General features: G+C 35.9%; 2 protein-coding genes and 1 pseudogene across 2 annotated transcripts; 1 reads left to right on the forward strand and 2 right to left on the reverse strand.

The window, feature by feature from the left end:
* Positions 1-591: 591 nt before the first annotated feature.
* On the reverse strand, positions 592-6,279 carry LOC147492292 (uncharacterized). Its single transcript, XM_086563885.1, has 7 exons — positions 5,713-6,279; positions 5,205-5,262; positions 4,771-4,851; positions 3,296-3,331; positions 1,808-2,047; positions 1,587-1,728; positions 592-1,494 (listed from the first exon to the last, which is right to left on the reverse strand). The coding sequence occupies exons 1-7, from the start codon at positions 5,889-5,891 to the stop codon at positions 1,010-1,012; spliced, it is 1,221 nt and encodes a 406-aa protein (XP_086420011.1). The 5' UTR covers positions 5,892-6,279; the 3' UTR covers positions 592-1,009.
* Positions 6,280-9,891: 3,612 nt separating this feature from the next.
* Positions 9,892-11,115, forward strand: LOC147492293 (uncharacterized; annotated as a pseudogene).
* Positions 11,116-13,321: 2,206 nt separating this feature from the next.
* Positions 13,322-17,479, reverse strand: ORC2 (origin recognition complex second largest subunit 2). The gene is made up of 6 exons (XM_086565882.1): positions 17,299-17,479; positions 17,114-17,220; positions 16,890-17,022; positions 15,703-15,997; positions 13,733-13,960; positions 13,322-13,622 (listed from the first exon to the last, which is right to left on the reverse strand). The coding sequence occupies exons 1-6, from the start codon at positions 17,425-17,427 to the stop codon at positions 13,426-13,428; spliced, it is 1,089 nt and encodes a 362-aa protein (XP_086422008.1). The 5' UTR covers positions 17,428-17,479; the 3' UTR covers positions 13,322-13,425.
* Between the last annotated feature and the right edge of the window lie 3,820 nt (positions 17,480-21,299).

Consider the following 21,299-nt stretch of genomic DNA (forward strand, 5'->3'; position numbering starts at 1 on the left):
AAAGAAATATATTTGTCACCGACACTCGAGCAGGTTGTACATTTTTCGCTAATGACCTAACGAAATATATGGTGAGGCAGTAACTTTGTACTTTCCTGTACATATCAAAAGATGTAAATGGCAATGGTGTCATACCATAACATGTTCACATTTTGTTACTTCTTTATCACTGCTACTCCTGCACTCCTGCCTAATACAATGTGAAGATTTGCGGGCAAAACCAGAGAGACCTGCTTTAATCAGCCAAAGCATGTTTGCCACTTGCCAGTGCACCCTCCCAAGCAAGAGTGCTTGTGTGAAATTTCCCCACCTATCTATCCCTGTGCAAAGTGGATAAATGCCCACGATGAGGTACTGTTATAAGTTTTGGTTGAAATGCTTTGGCAAAAGGCTAAATACACTTGGAGGCAGAATATTTGGCAAAACCAATCACAACCAAGAGGAGCCACGCTTGGTAATAGTCTTTGGACATATCGCCATCAGAATTTTACATTGAAGCAGAATCAATCACAAAACACATTTCTTGAAAAATAAATTCACATACTACAATCCTTTTTTTCACAAGTACAAACACATCATCACACCAAATCATCTGGAAATATGGCACTGATGCACACTTTTATAGTTAGGGAAATTAATGTTATGTTTACAAAACTAACATTAGTGCAGGTTTATATATGAACTAAACATCTACAAAGTGTTACAATTATGAATACCTCTTATTAATATGATTATGATACCAGCTCAGAACTGAGTTAGAACCTTCTCATAATATTACCCTGTACATTTCATGCCAAAAGCCACAGGAACAAGCCCTGCTACTATCCGTACTGCTCTATGGAACAGAAAAATACCTCACCACACTGCTTCTAACAATCTCACTTAAAGGTCTGTGCTTTTCTGAGGCATTTCAGGGATAGGTTTTGTCTTCATATCCACTACATCAACACCATACATCAAACAAGTAAACTCATGGCAAGCTTCCACCTAATGCTCTGTCACCTTTTCTTTACAACCTTGAGCGGCGGATGCATTTAATAGGATTAAAAGGTCTGTGTCTACGTACGGAAGCAAATGATTGCCCATTCAAGGAACTGGATGACTTTATATCCCAACCCTCAATGTTCTTGGGGATACAAACATCAAAGAGGATTTGGCCTATTATACCATGTGCATTGATCCCCGGTGGATGGGGAAGATGGATCAACCCTTCTCTCCGCTCATCCTCTACAGCTCTGCCCTCGTGACTCTCATTTAAGCCAGGCAAGTAGAAGTGATCACTTGGCTCAACAGCAACTTTTAGTAGGCTCTGACTTGATGTCATTGTAGCTTTGTGTAGGTTGCAAATCGACTCTGCTATATCGTCACTAGTCCCTTCCATGCTCCCTTGACCTCCTATAAGTTTTTGAATTCTCCGTGAATAAACTAAAGTTGCCTTCCCAAGCATCTCAGTCACAGCAGCCTTGTAGTCCGTCGGATAATGCCTATAGTGACCTGGTGTGACATTTAATAGTGTGAATTAAGAACCAGGTATGGCAATACATCTATGTATCAAAGAAAAGAGTAACGAGGTCTCTTCAACATACCCACATGAGGGGAACTATTCCATTTCACTACTTTAACATCAGCTCCAAGCTCTTGTAAACGTTGAGCAAAATTGCATATTATTTGATATGGAGCAAGATCATCATCCTCCGAGCAGAAAATCAGAAAAGGCCCACCCATTCTCTATATACGCATATTTTAAGTGAGTTATGAGAAACAGAAATAGCAACCATTCAAAGTCATAAATTAGAAGAGAACTTACAACCGATGAGTAAAGAGTTTGCCAATATTCAGCGCGCTGAGCTTCAAACTTATTCAAGAACATAGCATCCAGACCAGAAGCAATTCTGTGTGCCACCCATGACACAAATTTTGGAGGACTGGAGATTTGGAGGACAGTGGGATGAAGTACAAACCTTGTACCCAGATCACTGGTAAAGTCAACAGGACTAGAATCATAAACTTGACCAGAAATACAGTCTTTGACAAGTCGACATTCATCCTTCAAGAGAGAAGAGAGCAAAAATAAGAATGTTTTTAATTCGTTTGAAAAAGAAAATAGCAACTGTTATGCCCAATGATAATAATAATGATAGCAATAATAATAATTGACCACTGAAATCCAGATATTAGCTAGGCTGACACCAAAGTCAGTAACAAACTGAATGGTCAAGATATTCATTTTTTCTTTAAGTGCGGGATTGTGGGTTGTGAGACTGATCACATGCTCAACCATATTCTATGTCATCACCCTTGGTTCATGGTCTTCATGTGCAACCCTCAATTGTATAGTATGACCGTCTTATATTATGTGCAACACATACATGGGGATCAGCTCACAAGTCAATCGAAGATCAACAGTTCTATGACAACTGTTTAATAGTCAACTGAGATAATAGATCTAAAAGAACAACCCCTGGCCAATAAATAAAACTCGTCCTCATGTGCACTGAATAACCACCATATCATTTACTATGACAACGAGGTAACCATACATTAGTACAAATAGGCACCAACCGACTTGAGAATCCTCTTAAAAAAAAGGTAATTTGGTGCTTTTGGCCACATCTAAGTAACAACGCCACAAGTAGGTTTGCTGGTGCCTGACTTGGGTATGACGTATCTGACAAAACGATTTCATACATATTCTAAAACTAAATTTGACTGAATAAAAGAAATATCTAGATATGTATTACCAAACATCTGGGACCACCCCCATCCACCTTATCACTTACACTTTCTTCTTTGTTTTACATTGTTCAATTATATCTTCTGAATAACAATTTAATTTTTTTAATAAATACTTAAATAGTAAATAAATAAATACCCACTACCTTGAACATCATTTATCTTCAAGGATCTTCCAATAAGTAAATAAATAAATAAAACAAACAGAATAAAACAGCAAAACTGTAATGTGTTTTGTATGAAAGGGAAATATGTCAGTGTGGTAACATGAATCAAGAATCAGAGACAAATCCTTCTTTCAGACTAGTGAAATTAAGAAATGACTTTTGTAAAAAAAAGAACTGCACTATGCAAACTATGTTTACACATTTCCATGCCCTTAAGCTTTGACATGGTGGTTGGTGGTGTCCAACACTGTTGACTTGGCAGTTCTTAAAAAGGCCTTGTCATTGTTGTAAAAGCTTTGCCATTATAACACATAATGAAGTATCCCATACATTATGTAACATTAACATGTGCCTAAAAATGAGAACAAAAAATGAGTACAGGGACAAGAGTTTACCAGATTGATCTGTACTCCACATGTTCCATCTATAATCTGCAAATAATCAGGAAAACTTATGTCATATCATGGATGAAAATCAATATATCTCACTTAAAAAAAAGTATGAACTGTCCGTGCAAATTAAAATTCTATAACATCTTTTCAATATTCTGATTTGAGTAGGATCCATCATCCATGGCTCAAACGAGGTTCAAATCCAGGTAAAAACAGCGAAAACTACGTGTTCTTACACATTTTGATGGGAGGTAAATTACCTGTTTATAGTATCATTAACAGTCACAAATTCAGAATTTGCATCAATTCGGCAAGGACGAAATCGTTAATTCGTTGAAAAAATCGGAAAAACCATAAATAATTAAAACATAAAATAGTATGTAGTGTGTGATTGTGCATCATGTCCTGGTTACTTTGAGAATATATCAAGTTCAAAATTTGCAAATATATATGTAAAGTCTTGTTATTCCTTATAGTATCCTACAAATTTTGCAATTTAGAAAATAAAATATTAAAATAAATGTATAGAAAGCTATCCATCATTATAATTATAAAAAACGGAAAAAATCGGTAAACATCGAGAACTATGAGACTTTTACCGTTTTTACTGTTTATTCGTTTAGAAATTTGGTAACCAGTCAATTCGGAGACTTTTTACGTTTTTTTTAAAAAATCGGAGATTTTTGTGACTATGAGTATCAACACACCTCTTAAACACAAAAACAAAAAATGCATGTCCATTCCAAACCCAAGTTTAAACTGAGATTTAAGAATTAGATTGGTGGTCAAATATTGAAGCTTCTTTTGACGTAACAAAGATTTAAACCAAGGCCAAGGATCGTATTATTTATTCTATAACTACAACAGAGGAGCATCCTAATTACTGACTAAATATAAGAGTCAAGCACACAACTAACTTACAGAGTTCAAGAGGCTTCAACAACTAGCTGGCTCAAATGACAAAGTATGAGATTCATTTCGTTTTGGATCGGAATGAAACCCTTACATACCGAAACTGATTCTGTAACATTCACTATGGTCCATGGCAATTCCCAGTCAGATTAGGTAAACCCTAAGACCACAACTGTTGTTTAAGCATGCAACATAACTTTTTTTTTTTTTTAAATTTATGGTGAAATTTTTAAAACTATTTCAATACTGTTTCAAAACTTTTATACAATAAGTTTTTTTTTTTTTTTTGGTTGGCAAAACTGTGTGGGCAAACCTGTTTTTAAAGAGATCAGTAACTCAACTGTGTGTAGCGGGGTTCGAACCCCAGACCTCTAGTATCATCACCCAAAGGTTTTACCAACTAAGCTAGAAGGCACTTACAATAAGTTCAGTGACCAAGCACTTAGTTCTGATCTACCTAACAGAATTATTTTTAATATCACTGCAGGAACAACATAATGAACCACCATTTGAACGACATATTATCCACAAAAGAACACACATCATAAGCATTGTTCAAAACCTACCTGAAACACCTTGTACATGCAAGATTTGGGACCACCAGAAAAGGCGGCAAAAACAACAGGTTGTGGCCTGATTTTCAGTTCCTGCATTTGAAAAGAATAGAAGATTTAGTAACAAGATTAGACAAATACAAAAAAGATAAACAGAGAAAGTTCCATATTTCATCTAGAATAGAGTTCCTTATTGACTATCTACGGGATCCAGAAGATAGATCGTTTCTCCATTCAACCACTGGAAAAACGTTTATTGTCATTTACTTAGGATGCTGCACATATCCCTTATAACTTCATTTATTCTGTTCCAGGTGAGTCTTGCACCGAATCAACATCCACTATCCAGGTATGCTGTTTACGTTACATGAAGAGAAACAAGGAATAGAAGCCCAACTGCATACTTATTGAATCAATTTAAATCTCCAAACGATGCTGGTACTCACCTTAATGAGTTCATTGACAACACCAAGTGCTAATGATGTGGCACGGTCCGGAAAGAATCTGCATTATACACCAATGTACAAGATCATAACAACCAGAAAATTATATGAAATCTATTTCGAACACCATTTCAGTTGAAAGACGGCAAGGTCCTAAACCACCCAAGTCAATATTCCACCTATTTCAAGCTCATACTCTCCAACAAAAAAGCGATGCCTAGTTTGTGAGCAACTCAATCTTTGAAGAGCACAATATTTTGTTTCTATTCACTATCCACATTATTATAAAACTATGAAAGTAGTGATACAAACATCTTATATGAGCATGTGAAGTAGCACCTCGATGAAAGAATATTCCCTATACTTTATCACATCTTAAAAATCTCACAAGCCCAACAAACAACAGCTACAATCACCAAGAGCATCTAAATTAACAAATCCCAGATTCCAAATTCATTCAAATTATCATAAAAATCAAAACTTTAACAATACTAATCAGAATTGAACTTACAAATTGAGAAATTCAGCATGACAAACAAGAGAATTCCAACCCAAAGAAGAATAAAGATCAATATAATTCCTCAAATGTTTCTCCTGACTTGACATCCAAGCAAAAACAACAACAATTCCTTCCACTTGTCGTCTTTCATCTTTTCTCCCCCAATAAAACTTCCCCCCATCTCCCCACATCTCCAATTGATTTTGACTTTCAACAGCTCAAAAGCTTCTTTGCCAAACAAGCCCTTAACAATTGTGAGTTTTGAGTATGGAGCTGAAAAGATGCGGAGATAATTCCAGTTTGTTTCAGCCACAAAGCGGTTCTGCATAAAGATGTTGTTTCGAGAATGTGATCACCTGCTCCAACACCTATAGTATTACATACTTTCATACACCCATTAAATTGATAACCATTAGACTTCGTCAATTATTTGAATATATTCCTAATCCTTAGTACAATTGCTCCTTATCCCACAATAAATGGTGGCAAATCCGGCGGTTTTTACCCCTCATCTCAATTTTACTCCTTTTATATATAAAGAGTAATTTGAGAGATAGAGAGTTCATTTATTCAGCGCCCTCGTTAAAGTGGCTCAATATGGTATGTATCTCTAAAACATTGGCTTACCCGTTTTACATATACAAAGTGCCACTACTACTATTGGACTTAGGGGGTGTTTGTTTTTCTACTTATAAGTGTTAGACCACTTGCACTTGTAAGTGGTGGACCACTTGTTTTTACCCATTTGTCTTTTCCCACTTATAAGTAGCCAATGGTAAAAAAAACTTATAAGTAGGGCCGAAAGTTATAAGCGAGAAAATCATACTTACACCAACTTATAAGTTGGGATTAGACATAAAATTACATAACTACCCATGGACACATATAAAAACCACATATCCCTTGAAGTTGAATAGTTTAGGGTTCTTGCTAGAGAGTGGATACGGCTAATAAGAAGGTAATGGTTTCTTCTAGTTATCTTTTTATTTGTTTTGCTTAATTCTTCTCATTTTATATGTTTTCATTTATTATGTGATATATAGTAGTGATTTTTTTAGATCAGTTGTTGTACTTTTAAAACCTTGGGTATTGTAAACTGGAAGATAATCAAACACAAAATAATGTCAAGTTTTAGAGGTGTTATGTGTTAGTTACAGTGGACTATGCTTGTACATAACCAGATAACCTTTTCCTTGTTATGCTCTTTGTGATATTGTTTTGATACATAGTAGTCTATTGTGTATATCAAGCTAGGTGCATGCATATATTTTTTTTTTCTGATTTTATCGAGCACTTTTTATTGTCATAGTACTATATGATGCTTGTTTATGTTTCCTACAACAAAAGTTCAACTAGTTAATCGCCGACCGTTCACGTATATTTTCGATTTTATTTTTATTTATGTTTTTTATAGATCATGTCATCTCAAAAAACCATGGGAATAAATCTCTGGGCTCAATGCCGATTTCATTAGAATTTGTTTGGAGGAGGCAGCACGAGTGGGATATAAATGAACGTCCCTTAAGGATGTTTCGTGGAACCGTTTAAAGGAAGAACTCACTACGAAGTATTCGACTCATGAAATTGAATTTAATCAAAAGTTTCTTAAAAATCATTGGAACCACTTGAAGAAAAAGTATAATGCTTGGATTGCTTGCATTGGAAGGAGTGGGCATGGTTTCAAATGGTAACTGGAGAACTGGATTGGCCACAAGAAAAGTGGGATGAAGTCATCAAGGCAAGCACTTATTTTTGGCTTTGAACTTTCAAATGTAATTTAAGTATTGATGTTTAACATTGATCTTTTTGACTACCAGAGGCATCCCGAGGCCGAAAAATATAGGAAAAACCCACTGCCTCACGCACAAGAGTTGTATAACTTGTTTGAATCTACTTTGTCAAATGGTGAGAGTAAACTAACTCCTACTGCGGATGGCATGCCCACTGATAGTGATGCTACAAGTCAAACTATCAGCATAGGTGAATCAAAAGAGCGTCCCACTGATGAAGGTGATTTATGTTGGAATGAAATAAAATTTAGCAATAACACTCCTATTGGAGAACAAGTGGATAAGCTAATTGCAAAAAGTAAAGAGAAGAAGCGTAAAATAATTTCATCTGCATCTGATCTAGATGTAAAAGAAGTTGTTGAGCTTATCAAAGGCCAACTTAAAAGTACTAATGCTCAGAGGGAGGCTTTACTAGCTGATAAGGTGGCTGAAAAGGCCGAGATGGATAATTATTCGACACTAAGATGTTTAGAGACTCTTGATCTTTTGAAGGAATTTGAGGACTTGCCCGCAGATGTTCACTAGAAATGTTTGTTAAAGTTCTGTAACAATACGAAATATCGGAAGGTTTTTGTGCAATTAAAGGAAGTGGAAGAGAAAATGATTTTCGCTTACTCAGTAGCCAACTCTTAATGTCTGTCCTTCCTTTTCTTTTGTTGGTTTTAATAATTATAATTTAGAACTCCATTATCAAATGAGTAGTTAGTTTTATTTGTGATGAACACATAGAATTTTGATTGTAGTCAATAATTGAATAATTAAATGGATGCTATTTTATAAGCTTGGTGCATAGTCAATTTTTGTTAATTTTATAAGCTATCTTGATTGTCTGCAACCATTAGTCCATAATCATTGATGCATGGATCCATGTGCCTGTCGAACAAAATGTTCGAGGATTTTAAGTTACCATGAGGAATCCCATCATCTAGATGATTCCCGTGCATGAAGGCCAAAGCATCACTAACACTAGCAGCGACATTAAGTGGTCTAGCACTTATAAGTAGGAAAAACAAACACCCCTAGTGAATGATGTCGCACGTCTTGCTTATACATCAGTGGTGTCCATTTGGGTAGCATTTTTCTTGTCAACTATAAATGAGGAGTCCAGTAATTTAGCAGGTGAGCATGGGTACTGCGAAGCTTTAATCGAGTTCTAACATTTGGTTGCCTTCACCTCTTCCTTTCCCACATTTCGTCGTTATAGGAATATTACCTAGCAAGGTTAGCAGAGTGCTAATATTCTTGTGAATGGCCAAACCAGAAGGAAGACACATCTGCAACTGGTGCTACTATCCGGCCATGAGTATTTCATTGGATTTCAACCGAATAAGTTTCCCATATTTTCTTTCTGCATTGATCACTTCAATGAATTTCAACTGAGCAAGCTCTCTCTAGTCTCTAGCAATGTGACTATGTGAGTCCTCTCAGTATTTTAAGCAAGATGCAGCAAGAAAAGCCAAATCCCCTATCCTCAAAGATCTTGGACTCACGATTAAGTCCGTGGATGGAATAATTCAATTAATTATGTTCCTGGAGGGGGTACTATATATTTGCCAGGAGATGATTTTGACCTCCAGAAGTAGAAAGTACAATTCAAATTCTTCCTCTCAACTTCATATTTCATACTTTCTAGGAGTTGAGACTTGGGACTTTGAAACGTAGATAATAATTAGTAGAAAACAATGTTGAAGAGCCAAGACAACTGCTATTTACTTCAACAGAGGAAAAGTTTCGCTAGGCTTTCTTGATAATCAATCGATACGGCCCCTTTGCAGTATTTTATTTCATTTTCCAACCGTGCGGGGACCTTATTATAATTATAATCCTATATATATTAGCGTATGAGAACATGCTTGAAACATATCCTTAGCCTACTGCTACCACAGTCAAACGTTGTCATGTTGTCAAATGAGTAGTTAGTTTGATTCACGTTGTCAGCGATACTTATGTAGCATGGGGATGTTGTCATGTTGCCAATAAAATACAGGCATAATATCTATCAGGAGGTAAATGCAGGAAAATACTATAAATTAGTTAAATGACGTGACAATAATTTTATCATGGAAAAGCCTGAAGAGACTTCCATTCTGCTGGTATTCATAGACTAGGAGCTTCTCTTCCTTAGAACAATAAAAGGCAATAGTAGGTGAAACATTTAGATGCTTCACTTTGTCCACCTTTTCCATTCTCTGCTTAAATTTATCACTGGAAATGTTCCAATCTTTTATCCTTTTCACAACAAGAGTTGTTCCATCTTCCATTAACTGTTAATGAATTGGCCTATGTAGGTCCCGAACCTATTTGGTTGTTGGATAATCTATATGAACTCAATTCTTTTTGGTTATTTATGAGAACTTATTTGTTTTGCTTAATGAAATAACAATGTGATGTGGCAGGGATCATGGACAATTGTGAGGATTTTTTGCTGTTAATTATGTTACTACTAGTATTAGTCCTTAAGCTAATTGTTCCTCGACAACGCAAACTTCGACAAAAATTGTGTATCTCCACAATAAATGGTAAAGCTTTAATGCAACAACTCTTAGATGGTCCTTCAACACAACTTTTCCAATCTTTTAGGATGGAGAAGCAACTTTTCGTACAGCTGTGCGATCATTTTCGTCAGAGGGAATACTTAACTAATAGTAAGCACCTCGACGTGGAAGAGAAGATGATGATTTTTCTTTTAACTATTAGTCATAATTGCTCAAATCGGCATTTGAAGTGGATTTTTCAGCATTCAAGGCACACTATTAGTAAGTATTTTCATGAAGTTCTATGGGCAATGCTAAAATTTTCAAAAGAAATGATAGTGCCACCTTCGTGGACCGAGCCAGTGGGTGAAATAAGAAATCACCACCGTCTTAGAGAAGGGCCGTTCAAGGGTGCAGTCGGAGCATTGGATGGCACGCTCATTCCAGCAGTGGTTCCACCTGAGAAGGAAATTGTATTTCGTGGAAGAAGTGGTAAAGAATGTTGGCAAAATGTACTTGCAGTATGTGACTTTGACATGAAGTTCATCTATGTTGTTGCTGGATGGGAAGGAGTGGCCCATGACTCAAGGGTTTTGAGTGAGGTTGTGCGCGATCCAAATATGAAGTTTCAAATTCCTCCACCAGGTATTAATTATTTTTTCTTTAATTTAGTTGTATTATTTGTGTGTATATTGGAAGCTACTGATATAACGTTTTCTTTTATTTTGAAACTGTTATAGATATGTATTATTTGTGTGACGCAGCCTACACACACTCGGTATTTCATGACTCCATTTCGTAACACTCGATATTGGTTAGCTGATTTTGCACATGGAGGTCGCACTAGGACAAAGGAGGAAAGGTACAATTTTTATCATGCAAAGTTACGAAATGTAATTGAAAGGGCATTTGGTGTTTTAAAGGCTCGCTTTCCGATATTGAAAAATATGCCTCCTTATAGCTTTCCAACTCAAAGGAATATTGTGATAGCATGTATGGCTTTACACAATTTCCTCCGTCGAGTTGCACTAAACGATGAGTTGTTCAAGAAATATGAGAATAAAAGGGTAAGCGTCAACAATGATGTAGTAATGCAGCAAGGAAATGACCCCTCCAAGATAAGCAATTGGAGAAGCTGGCGAATTTGGTGAACCTGGTGATGCACAAGCCGCTCCAGCTTTATTTACGCAGGCAAACAAAGTTTACATGGTCAATTTTCGTAACCAAATAGCAAATGAGTTGATGCAAATGAGAAGAAATTAATGTCTTTATAATAGCACTTCATGATTATCATAATAAACAGTATGTCTATTGTAGTTGTTTAATGCATGGTCTATATAAATTTATTTCTACTTCCATTAAATTGATTTCTTATATGATTGTCATTAACTTCAACAAGAGAGTATATGTGTTATTAAAATATGGGTAAAATTGTAATATCGCCACTTATAAATGCTTGAAAAAACAAATATTCCTACCACTTATAAGTACTTATAAGTAGCAAAAAACAAACAGATTTTAGGACCTACTTATAAGTAGTGTTTAGCACTTATAAGTAGCAAGCAATTATAAGTAGGAAAAACAAACACCCCCTAGTCTAATAGAGTAATAGACTATCTTAATCTACCAATAAATACGTACAGAATTAATTTTTAGTGGTATTTTTATGGTCCTAACTCCTAAGACCATACGATCGAACTTGGATGATTTCGCGTTTGTTTCAGAGAGTGGGGCCGGATAGTGCAATGGTAGATATGTACCACGTGTATGGAAGGTATACATGAATGCATTATTATTGGCATTATCCTGTACCATTATAGGTAAAACCGAAAAATGACAGCGTCAGAGATTAGGGTCAGCCACTTAGCTAGAGCTGACGCTGATCCCAAATTCCAGATAAGAAGAGAGGATATTGGATTTGTCAATTACTAATAAAAAGTTTTCAATGGTCAAGGAATAGATAAACATTCACATTGTTATATTGGACTAAACTTGTGCGTAAGAAAGTCGTATTCGAAAAAGTGACAGACAGTGAGACAACAGAAAATTCTTATGTGTGTCCGTGAGAAAATAGATTAAAGTAGGGATATCTTCATATATCTTGAATGATTTCTGTCAATGGATGTTGGTGTGTCAAGACTGCCCATGATCGATCTTCTTGGAAAGTTGCTTTCCGAATCTCCTTAATTCGTTTTATCTAAAAAAAAGAAAGGGACAAACAAAACTCCTTTCCCTGTTTATGTTAAATTTCTGTTTGTTTATCACTGAACATTTTTAAGGTATATATTTTTCTTTATTACTTAACTATTTGGGTCTGAATGCAAAACTGGTGTTTGCTTTTCATAATGTTCCCTTCTTTTTCCTGATAATAACTCCAACCTTTTATTTGAATTAAGAATCAACATGCTAAGAGAATACATAAACATACTTTACATATTGGGTAGTTGATGGGAGTTTGGGACCTCCTCAGCAAAACCATAATTATTTTGCCAAACTGGCCACCGTCACAACTTTATACTGGGTGGTGATCTCATCAGCTGGGTGATGTGGATTACTACTTCTCTAGAAGTAATGTCTTCACATAAGCATACAAAAAACAAAATCTCAAAGTAATTGGTTTTTACATGAAGAATTCATAGAAGTGCTAATGGTACACTTTCAAATTTACCAGATGCAGTACCAAGCCACGGGCGAATTGCCCCAATATTGGAAAGGACAGCACGGAAGTGGGTTTCTTGTACTAATAGCAAGTACAGTAAGGAGCCATAGTAACAGCTCCCGTTGATCTGTGATTCTGTGTAGTTGTAAGTTCCTGTAGTTGTTCAGTCATTTGAAAATTTGGTCCAGTAATAGCAATAGAACTTGTGGAACAAAATTCATATAAGAGCAAGTCCGGAGCTATATGGGCTGTTAAAGACAAATATAGCAACCCAACCACAAAATTGTCATTCCAATGGGACTGCTAAAAGAGTCTTAAATTTAGAAAAAGTCAAAAACTGACGGACGATATAATTTCTGTCATCCATGTGTTAAATTTCAACACATGGTAAAAACTGTACCGTCCGTCTAAAAAAATTTCAAAAAATAATGGACAAACGGCAGAAACTATGCCGTCCATATCATTTAGCACTTCAAAACATAAAACAAGATTAGATTGGTTTTTTTATTTTGGAGAGCCAAATTTGGGTGGGCAAGCTAAAAAACCTATGTGGCACTTACGTGGCACTTTTAGCAGCCCAATTTAGCAGCTCTCCATTGGACTTGCTCTAACTCGTAAATTCAACTTAATGGGCCTCAGCTATGTCACAGGTTTACTCATCAATAAAACAACAACAACAACAACAATACAAATTCCCCTAAACATGGAATTGGATATCATTCAATTGCAACCTTGATATTTTATAAACTTTCAACAATATCTTGATAAGCGGTTCAACCTACTAAATCATGTAATTATGAATTTATCCAATCTCCTGTAACAACTTTTCGAGCGCCTCAGATGTAAGTGGTATGTACAAGCAATCTTGGCCGTCAGCATGCCTTCTGGTCTTAACCAAATCATGATCTCTAAACTCTGTTAAGTGGGAATTCAGCGTAATCTGGCTACTGACAAGAAATCTCTCACGGCAGATTGTATACAAGTCATTTGTCGGCATTCCTGAAAAAGAAAAGTCAAAAGGAGATATAATGAAAGAAGAGACCAACTGTGCTTTCACAAAAGTAAATTTTAGCTTAAGATCATTTTCAGTCTGCAGATCCAACACTTGCCTTCTTCATCAGAATGAGCCATTTGATGTTCAGCGAGAACTTTGAAGACACTTTGTGCATTTGGTGTCAAACTCTGCAGCACTATCAGAGCAGTTTTGGCATTTTGAGCTGTTCCACCACTGGCAAGAATCAAAGGGAAGAAAACTCCTTCAACTTTGTAAGGGGCAAAGGTTGGAACATGGTACCAGGACCAGTTGAACTGTGTGTGAACCATCTTCTTATCCCACACTAGCATTGAACCACAGACACATTATTAGGGCAAACCACCCAGAAATGTTCAGAGAGAAAGCAACCGAGATGAACAACGTTTATGATTTAAAAAAAAATACTTGATTTTAAACAGTAATTGACTACATATAAAAATTAATCTCAAGGTTGCCCAGCAAATCAAGCACACTCAATCAGAAAATAAATATTACTCGAAGACCAAAAAAATGTAATCTAGGAAACTTTGAATAGAGTAGTAAGATAGAGTCGCCAGATAGCTTTGGTTTAGCACTGTAGAGGAAATGACAACATGTTAACCAGTTTAAGCAAGGAAAGGGAGGGGAGGAGTCTACCATGTACTTCAAAGAAGCAAAATAGTATACCACATAAGGTCGCCGCTGACAGTTGTACAAATAAGACTGCCAGTTAAAGCATCAGCAATATTGTATAATATTACTTGTAGTCTAAAAATCAGCACAAATCAAAAGGGCGGTCGTAAAAAGGCAGGAAGAAAGCCTACTACGAAGAGAAGTTTAAAGCGCAAGCAGAAATGTGAAAAAGAACCTGAATAAAATTTAACACTAGCCTTACTGTGAAACTGATTCCTAAGGGAAAAAGGGGTCTTAAAAGAGACATGCTTTGCATCTATTCCAGCTGGACCGAAGATAAATATTGTACAATAAGTGAGATGGCCTAAAACACCTAGCCCTCCACACAGTCAAAATGTCTGCTACTCCACTCTGTCCAAGTATTAAATAGATCCCAAGCATAACAGATACCATGAAGGCTATGATGCTCCAAAGCTTTATATCCCACAGAGAGACTCAAAAGGAGCACAAAGAAGTGAAATAAGCATGTAAAGAACTTAGAGAAAGCCCTGAACACCCTTTCCACAGCCAAACTTTCAGGTGATTGGGGACTGGTACACGTAAGGACAGAAAGGATGAAATTCGCAGTAATGTTGTTGATGTTTTCAAGATGACCAAAAATCAGGATTCCATTCAGCACTAAGCACACACCTGAACGCAGTTGAAACCAACTAAAATCCACTAGAATTTGAAGTAGCTGATTAGGGGGACTGAAAAATGCACAAGATACCAGTTCAGTTTAAATTATGCATTTTCCTGAAAATGCATGACCAGCTTGTCTCCATTCTACTGAAGGATTATGAAGAACCAAGTTCAAATAGATAAGAGCTGTGGAGCGATTTACCAACCATGACATTCCTTGAGAAAGTAAAATCCCACAACATCTCAGTCGGCCTCAGGACAAAACTCAGACTGAAAAGTTTTTCAAATCACGCAAGATCTCCAAGAAGAGGATGGTAAAACAGTGTAAAGGGAAGTATACCCCACTTGTCACCTTCCCAAGAAGCAACTCTGTCATCCCCCCAAACCTCATAGAAGATACACCTTTTGCACATATCTGAGCCTTAAGAAAATTCTTCCAGACGTCACACCCGTCTAAATAACCCTGAAGAGTACTAATACAATCACTCTTCCACTCTAGCCCATGAATCTAAACTCTACTAAAAGTGAACCGACCCTGAAACCCCCAAACTCTACCAAGGAACTCTAATAGCACTTCCTAAATAACCTGCTGGAAGAAAGATGCATATGCATGATGAACATAATAGTAACCAAATTGAGGACAGCTGAAGTTAGGACCACTGTAAAACGGTTGCATGAAACAAAAAACTAATAGTTAAAACTCAATACACGGGACAAAGTTTATTTATTTCTGGTAGAGGAAAGGACACTTACAAAGGGGTGCATTGACATGGTCGATGGATGCAACAACACGAACATGGGAACAACTAGCAAGTCGTGCAAGATTCTGTTGTGATTCAAGTTCGCGAAGCCCAGGTCCATCAATGTTATGGATCACAATACAGACAAAACAATCACTATCCTTCGCATGTGGTCCATCCAAAAATGTAAGAAGCTCTTCCATAGACTGTGAACTAAAAGGTTTTTGGATTTTATACGTGCTTCCACCAGAACTCTTCTGATTTATTTTAAGTTGATCCCACAAAATTTCTGCCATGGCAATGACAACCTACAAATGAAACACCCAATTTTTTCGTCTAGTGAACACACTCCTACACATTCAGCAGTTCTTAAATAATAATGAACCTCATTGTTACAAAGTAAATGATCCACATATAAGTTAAACAAAAACAATAAGATCAATAAGTAAATCACTAATTAGTGAGACAAGGCCATTCCTCCTCTGTGGCTATCAACTTTTCTTACAAATAAATTAGAGGTACTTAGACATGATATGGTAAGTTTAGTGAGATGGTATTTGTAGGTTCTTATTTAAGTTTCAGTAATATGTCAATCATAGACAGGACCAAACCAGGGTTGTAGAATCACCCAATCTCAAGGTTTGAGCCCTAAACTAAATATTCACATTTTAAAATCAATTTTCTTGATAGCATTACCTACTTAATCACATTTCGTTTGGGGAAGCTAATAGATGTGAGTATGTGACAACATTATCTGAGTTAATAACTGGTTTCACATTCAAGAATAAAAACATCACAAACCAACGGTTTACCTAAGCAAATGTGGACATCCAGGCAAAGCTGAAGGATCATTTAATCACTTTATTGATGTTAAACTAAGGACACAAAGGTGCAGGCCGTAGGAGAAATCCTATGTTCAAAGGACTAAGTGTGAATGACAGCAACTTCGTTTATCTTGTATCAATCTTGCTAAAAATGTTCTGAGGACTAAATGTGGACTATAGCAACTTGGGTTATCCTGTATTAATCTTGTGACTAAGCTAAGATATATTAATGTAACAAGACGCTCAGATAAACACTGGTCTACATTCTACACCGATGCCCCATTTTACGTATCTCAGAACTAAACTGCAGAATCATTCTGACCAGTAAAACAGAAACATTATTAATCAGTTTATGCGATAGAGTTCCAAAAATTACATGTTTAAGATTGACTGACTGAAGATAGCCGTTGATAACAATGACACCATATTCGGTCAACGCAGTTGATGCAAAATCTTCAATGAAAGTCTTCTTAGAGCCAAAGCCATACATTAGTAGACCAAACCCACGCCTATATAAAAAAAAAAAAAAAAAAGGAGATGAAAACATTTACATTACTACAAACACTTTTCTAGTAATCATAACAAAGAGAAAAAACGAACCTGAGTTCGAAAACCCATTTGGAGTAAAAGTTTTTATAACCATTCACTAAATCCCCAATCTCTTTTTCATGCTTAATCACAATCTTTGAACCCGCTTCTCTAAGCTCCTGCAACAAAACACTGAAAATGAAAAACCCATTTGTTTTAAAACAATAGAAAAAAAGAAAACAGAAAGATTGAGGTACCTGTTCATCGACGATATTAAGTTCGGAAAGTTTTCCAGTGGATTTTTTTGAAGAGCCACGTAATTCTTTAGCAAGAAAGTAGTTTCTTGAAAACCCAAACTCTTCTTCATCTGCTTCGTTTATATCCATTGTTTGTTTTTGAGAACCCTACAAAATTTTGATTGTGAAGAAGTTGATGAAATGAGATTAAAGAAACTTTCCCGCAAATTTATGTTTTCCCGCCATTTATATTTAGGTACAAGTTTGGGCGTGGGCTTCCCAACCCAGCCCACTTCCTGACCCGACCCGATCGATTATATTTCAGGTGGCACACTGCCCATATATACTGCAAACATAAATTTAGACCCAAACACATAAATTGACCAATAATTTCGGTTGTAGGCCTGGATGAACAATAATTAACGATTTTAAGACAAAAACAGACATCAACATCTATCATTAATAATTTTGCTATAATGACATTTTTGGGCTAATGTCACCAAGTTATTTTTTATTAAGGGGTCGTTTGTTTTTGTTTAGCCTCTGAATGTTGAATGGTAAATGCTGAATGGCCCACCCTCTGAATGCCGAATGCTGATCGCTAAACTCTGAAAAACATATTTGTTTTCTGTCAGAATGATTTGGCTCTGAATGCTGAATATAAATTATTTGGACAATTTTACCCCTGTTATCAATTTTGAACACAAACTTATTGTTTATAAAAACAAAATATTTGAATTTTTTTTTGACAAAATTTCCTTTGTTTATTCAACATTTGAGCACCTGTATGACATCTAAAACATTACACATAATAATATAAGATTAAAATAAGATTAAAAAACAAACTAAAAATAAAAATAGTACTTGATTGTTTATAAAAATAAAGGATCTCGTGAGAATTTCGACAGAGTTTCATTTGTTTATTCAACATTTTGAGCACATGTATGAGTGTATAACACCTAAAACATTGCATATAGTAATATAAGATAAAAGGAAGACAAACAGAAATAGTTTTACAACTATAACTCCAAATTACATTACAAATAACTCCAAAGTGCAAGTATTTTAAACCTGATCAAATGTTTCCACTCCACAATTGTTCTGCAATTTGGTCACGCAAGTTGACCATGTACTCATGTGCCTCGGGTCCAAATGTATGACTCAAACTCGGTGGTGCTTCGGGTCTGTCAGAGTCAATTGATGGCCCCACTGGAATAATCACTTATTCATCTTCAATTCATATTGCTTGAACAATCGATCATCGACTGAGACGCGATGGAGAAAGTTGTGCATTTCTCATTGATCAACCTAGCTACTTAACCGTCTCGACCAATGCTAGAGCAGTTAAATAACTTTGTTGTTTATAAAAACAAACGATATAGAAAATACATAGTATAAGAAGAAAACTAAAAACTAAATACGACAATCATCCAAGTCAACTACAACCTTCAACATCAACAAAAACTAAATACAACAATCATCCAAGTCAACTACAACCTTTTACATTAACAAAATATAGATACTGACAATCATCCAAATATCACATCCTTAGGTTAGGTAGACTAGGACATAAATCGAGTAATGTTCTTCAGGAATTGGATTTTAAGCCTATTTTCTTGCAGATTCAGAAGCATCTTGTTATGAGAAGGATGAAGAGAGAGAGCTTCCAATGAGTTAAGGTAGAGAGTATCATCCAACAAATCCAAGAGGTGTAACTCTTCCACCTGCAAAACACCTTCATCCACAAGTTTTCTATCTCCCATGGTTTGAGTCTTCACCATCTCTACAAGCTCTCCAATACTCTTCACAAGAGGATCTGGTTCAGGAGAATCTCTTTTACGTTTTTGTTTTGAGCTTCCAGCATCACTCTTTGCTCGTGAAGTAGTCGGAACTTGTGTTTAATTAGGTGGTGCACAAGTGTAGTACCACTATGTGCACAACTAGTAGGTACATTATCACTTGGAACATGGGAAGAATGGCTAGTATGTGTGCCTGACGAGGGTACATCTTGTGATATATAAGGGTTATACTCCTCACAGTAGGTGACATCTGGGAAGTGATCGTCATGATGATCAGCTCCATGAAACTGGTTATCCTCGTTAGCACTATCAACATTCTTAACCTCTGTAGTATGAACATTATGGGGAGTCACCACAGGAATTGGATGCTTGTGGTTAAACCCTTCGTCACCACAAGATACAATGGGTTCAAAAAAAAATTCAAGCAACTCGCTATTTGCCAACGAAACATTCCTAAAATGGCTCGTCAAAGGATACTTCTGTTTGTAACAATAGATAACAAAAAGAAAAAAAATGTTAAACAACTAACAAAGTAGTTGTATACTAATAACTCGTATAAACTAAAAAGTTGTTGGTTTCTACCTTGATTATATCATCCCGAATATCATCCGGAAAATCTAAAACCCCTCCAACAAAATTGACACCGTGTTCCGTCCTATTTGATATAACTCTCCATGTTTGATATTGTTTTCGGAGGTAGTCCCATTGGTTCTTGAGTTGCCTTTGTGTGTATGGAACATCGTAGGCCTTGTTCACTTTTTCATTAATCCTAGTCCATGACCTCTGGTTTGAGTGAAGTACCACTATAGCCATAATTATTAACCTATTCTAAACACATTTGAATGAAACATTTTTTCCACGCATCACCGGTCTTTATCCTAGGAGTTGGAGCGGATTTCTCAATCACATCCGGAGTTGCCTTGTTCTTTCCCTTAACCCGTGGAGTTAATTTCTTCTTCCGAGGACCCATGCCTAAATTCACTCAATAGGAATCAAGGAATTGTACACAAACAACGCAATAGTAATATAGTATACAAAGAAAAGTATATATACCTTAAAGACAGACACCTATATGTGCATATCACTACCTAGGACATACTTATACAAATATACAAGAATCAAAATATACATATAAAAGTAAATAAGACAATGTGCCATACTAACAATAAAAAGGGGAAACTGGCCTCTATAACTAAAATGTATTGGTGAAAGTCCACTTATGTAATTTTATCAGAGAACACATGGAAAAACAAAATCAAACGAGAAACGCTTCAGTGATGAATAGAACACATTTTACGTCTCAAAATGGAATGGCGAAAAAAAAAAAGATATATCATACATGGTTTGTTACCTTATGAGTTTATTATCTATCTAAACAGACAAACTGACTGACTAACAGGTGAGAAGACAGGAAAAAAAATACTGTTCAATATAAAAAAATATCCTAGAGAGAGAGAAACACAAATACATAAGACGTTAAATTGAATCCCATGTATTAGAATTAATAGTTCTCGAGTTATTTCCCTCCAATCAGAAGCTTTAATAACATAGCAAACATATTATTATTACCGTTCTAACCAAAATATAGTTACGCAAGAAACCAAATAATAAGTTAATCAAAACAAATGGATTTTGTATGGTTATCACAACATAATGATGGGGTAGTGTCTACATCATGCTTTCTACTCAAAATATCAATTCTAGATGATGAAAAATGAAGAAGAAGCAAAGAACACGAAAATTTCAGCAAACTCACCACTTGAAGCTTTGATTTCCTCACTCAAATCAATACTAAAGCAACCCTAATCACTTAGAGAACTTAATTCAATCTATTTTAAGCAAAACCCCTCAAAATATTGATTGAAATCGCAAGTTTTTCAGTGAAATTTCTACTCCTCTATTAATATTTGAGATATATATTGATTATATTGATGACAGTTATAATTTATTAGATAGTTAAGTTATGTATACCTTGAATAGTGGAGAGAATGGAGGTGGAAACCCTAGAACACCATCGTTGGAAATTGAACAAGAAATTGAAGAAATTTTCGCGGGAAATTGAAGAAATTGAACAAGAAATTTTTGCTGGAAACATACCTGATGGAGAAAAAAGAGAGCAACTGATGATGAGGGGCAAGTGAGGAATTGAGTGTTTCGCGTTTTTAGTTTCAGCGCTAAGGAGGAGAGAGACCGCGGAATGTTGAAGAGCCAATTGTTGTTGAA

Source organism: Coptis chinensis, chromosome 6, assembly GCF_015680905.1.
Source record: "Coptis chinensis isolate HL-2020 chromosome 6, ASM1568090v1, whole genome shotgun sequence".
In the NCBI taxonomy this organism is placed as follows: domain Eukaryota; kingdom Viridiplantae; phylum Streptophyta; class Magnoliopsida; order Ranunculales; family Ranunculaceae; genus Coptis; species Coptis chinensis.

Bases quoted from the DNA above. Each gene is read 5' to 3' on its own strand.
- LOC147492292 (XM_086563885.1), bottom strand. From the start codon at position 5,891: ATGTGGGGAGATGGGGGGAAGTTTTATTGGGGGAGAAAAGATGAAAGA. The intron at 2,048-3,295 runs GTAAACTCTTGT...TCTCTCTTGAAG, and splicing joins GTGGAGTACAGATCAATCTG to GATGAATGTCGACTTGTCAA. The intron at 1,729-1,807 runs GTAAGTTCTCTT...ATGCGTATATAG, and splicing joins AAACTCTTTACTCATCGGTT to AGAATGGGTGGGCCTTTTCT.
- ORC2 (XM_086565882.1), bottom strand. From the start codon at position 17,427: ATGGATATAAACGAAGCAGATGAAGAAGAGTTTGGGTTTTCAAGAAAC. The intron at 17,221-17,298 runs GTACCTCAATCT...GTTTTGTTGCAG, and splicing joins TTAATATCGTCGATGAACAG to GAGCTTAGAGAAGCGGGTTC. The intron at 17,023-17,113 runs GTTCGTTTTTTC...TTTTTTATATAG, and splicing joins AAATGGGTTTTCGAACTCAG to GCGTGGGTTTGGTCTACTAA.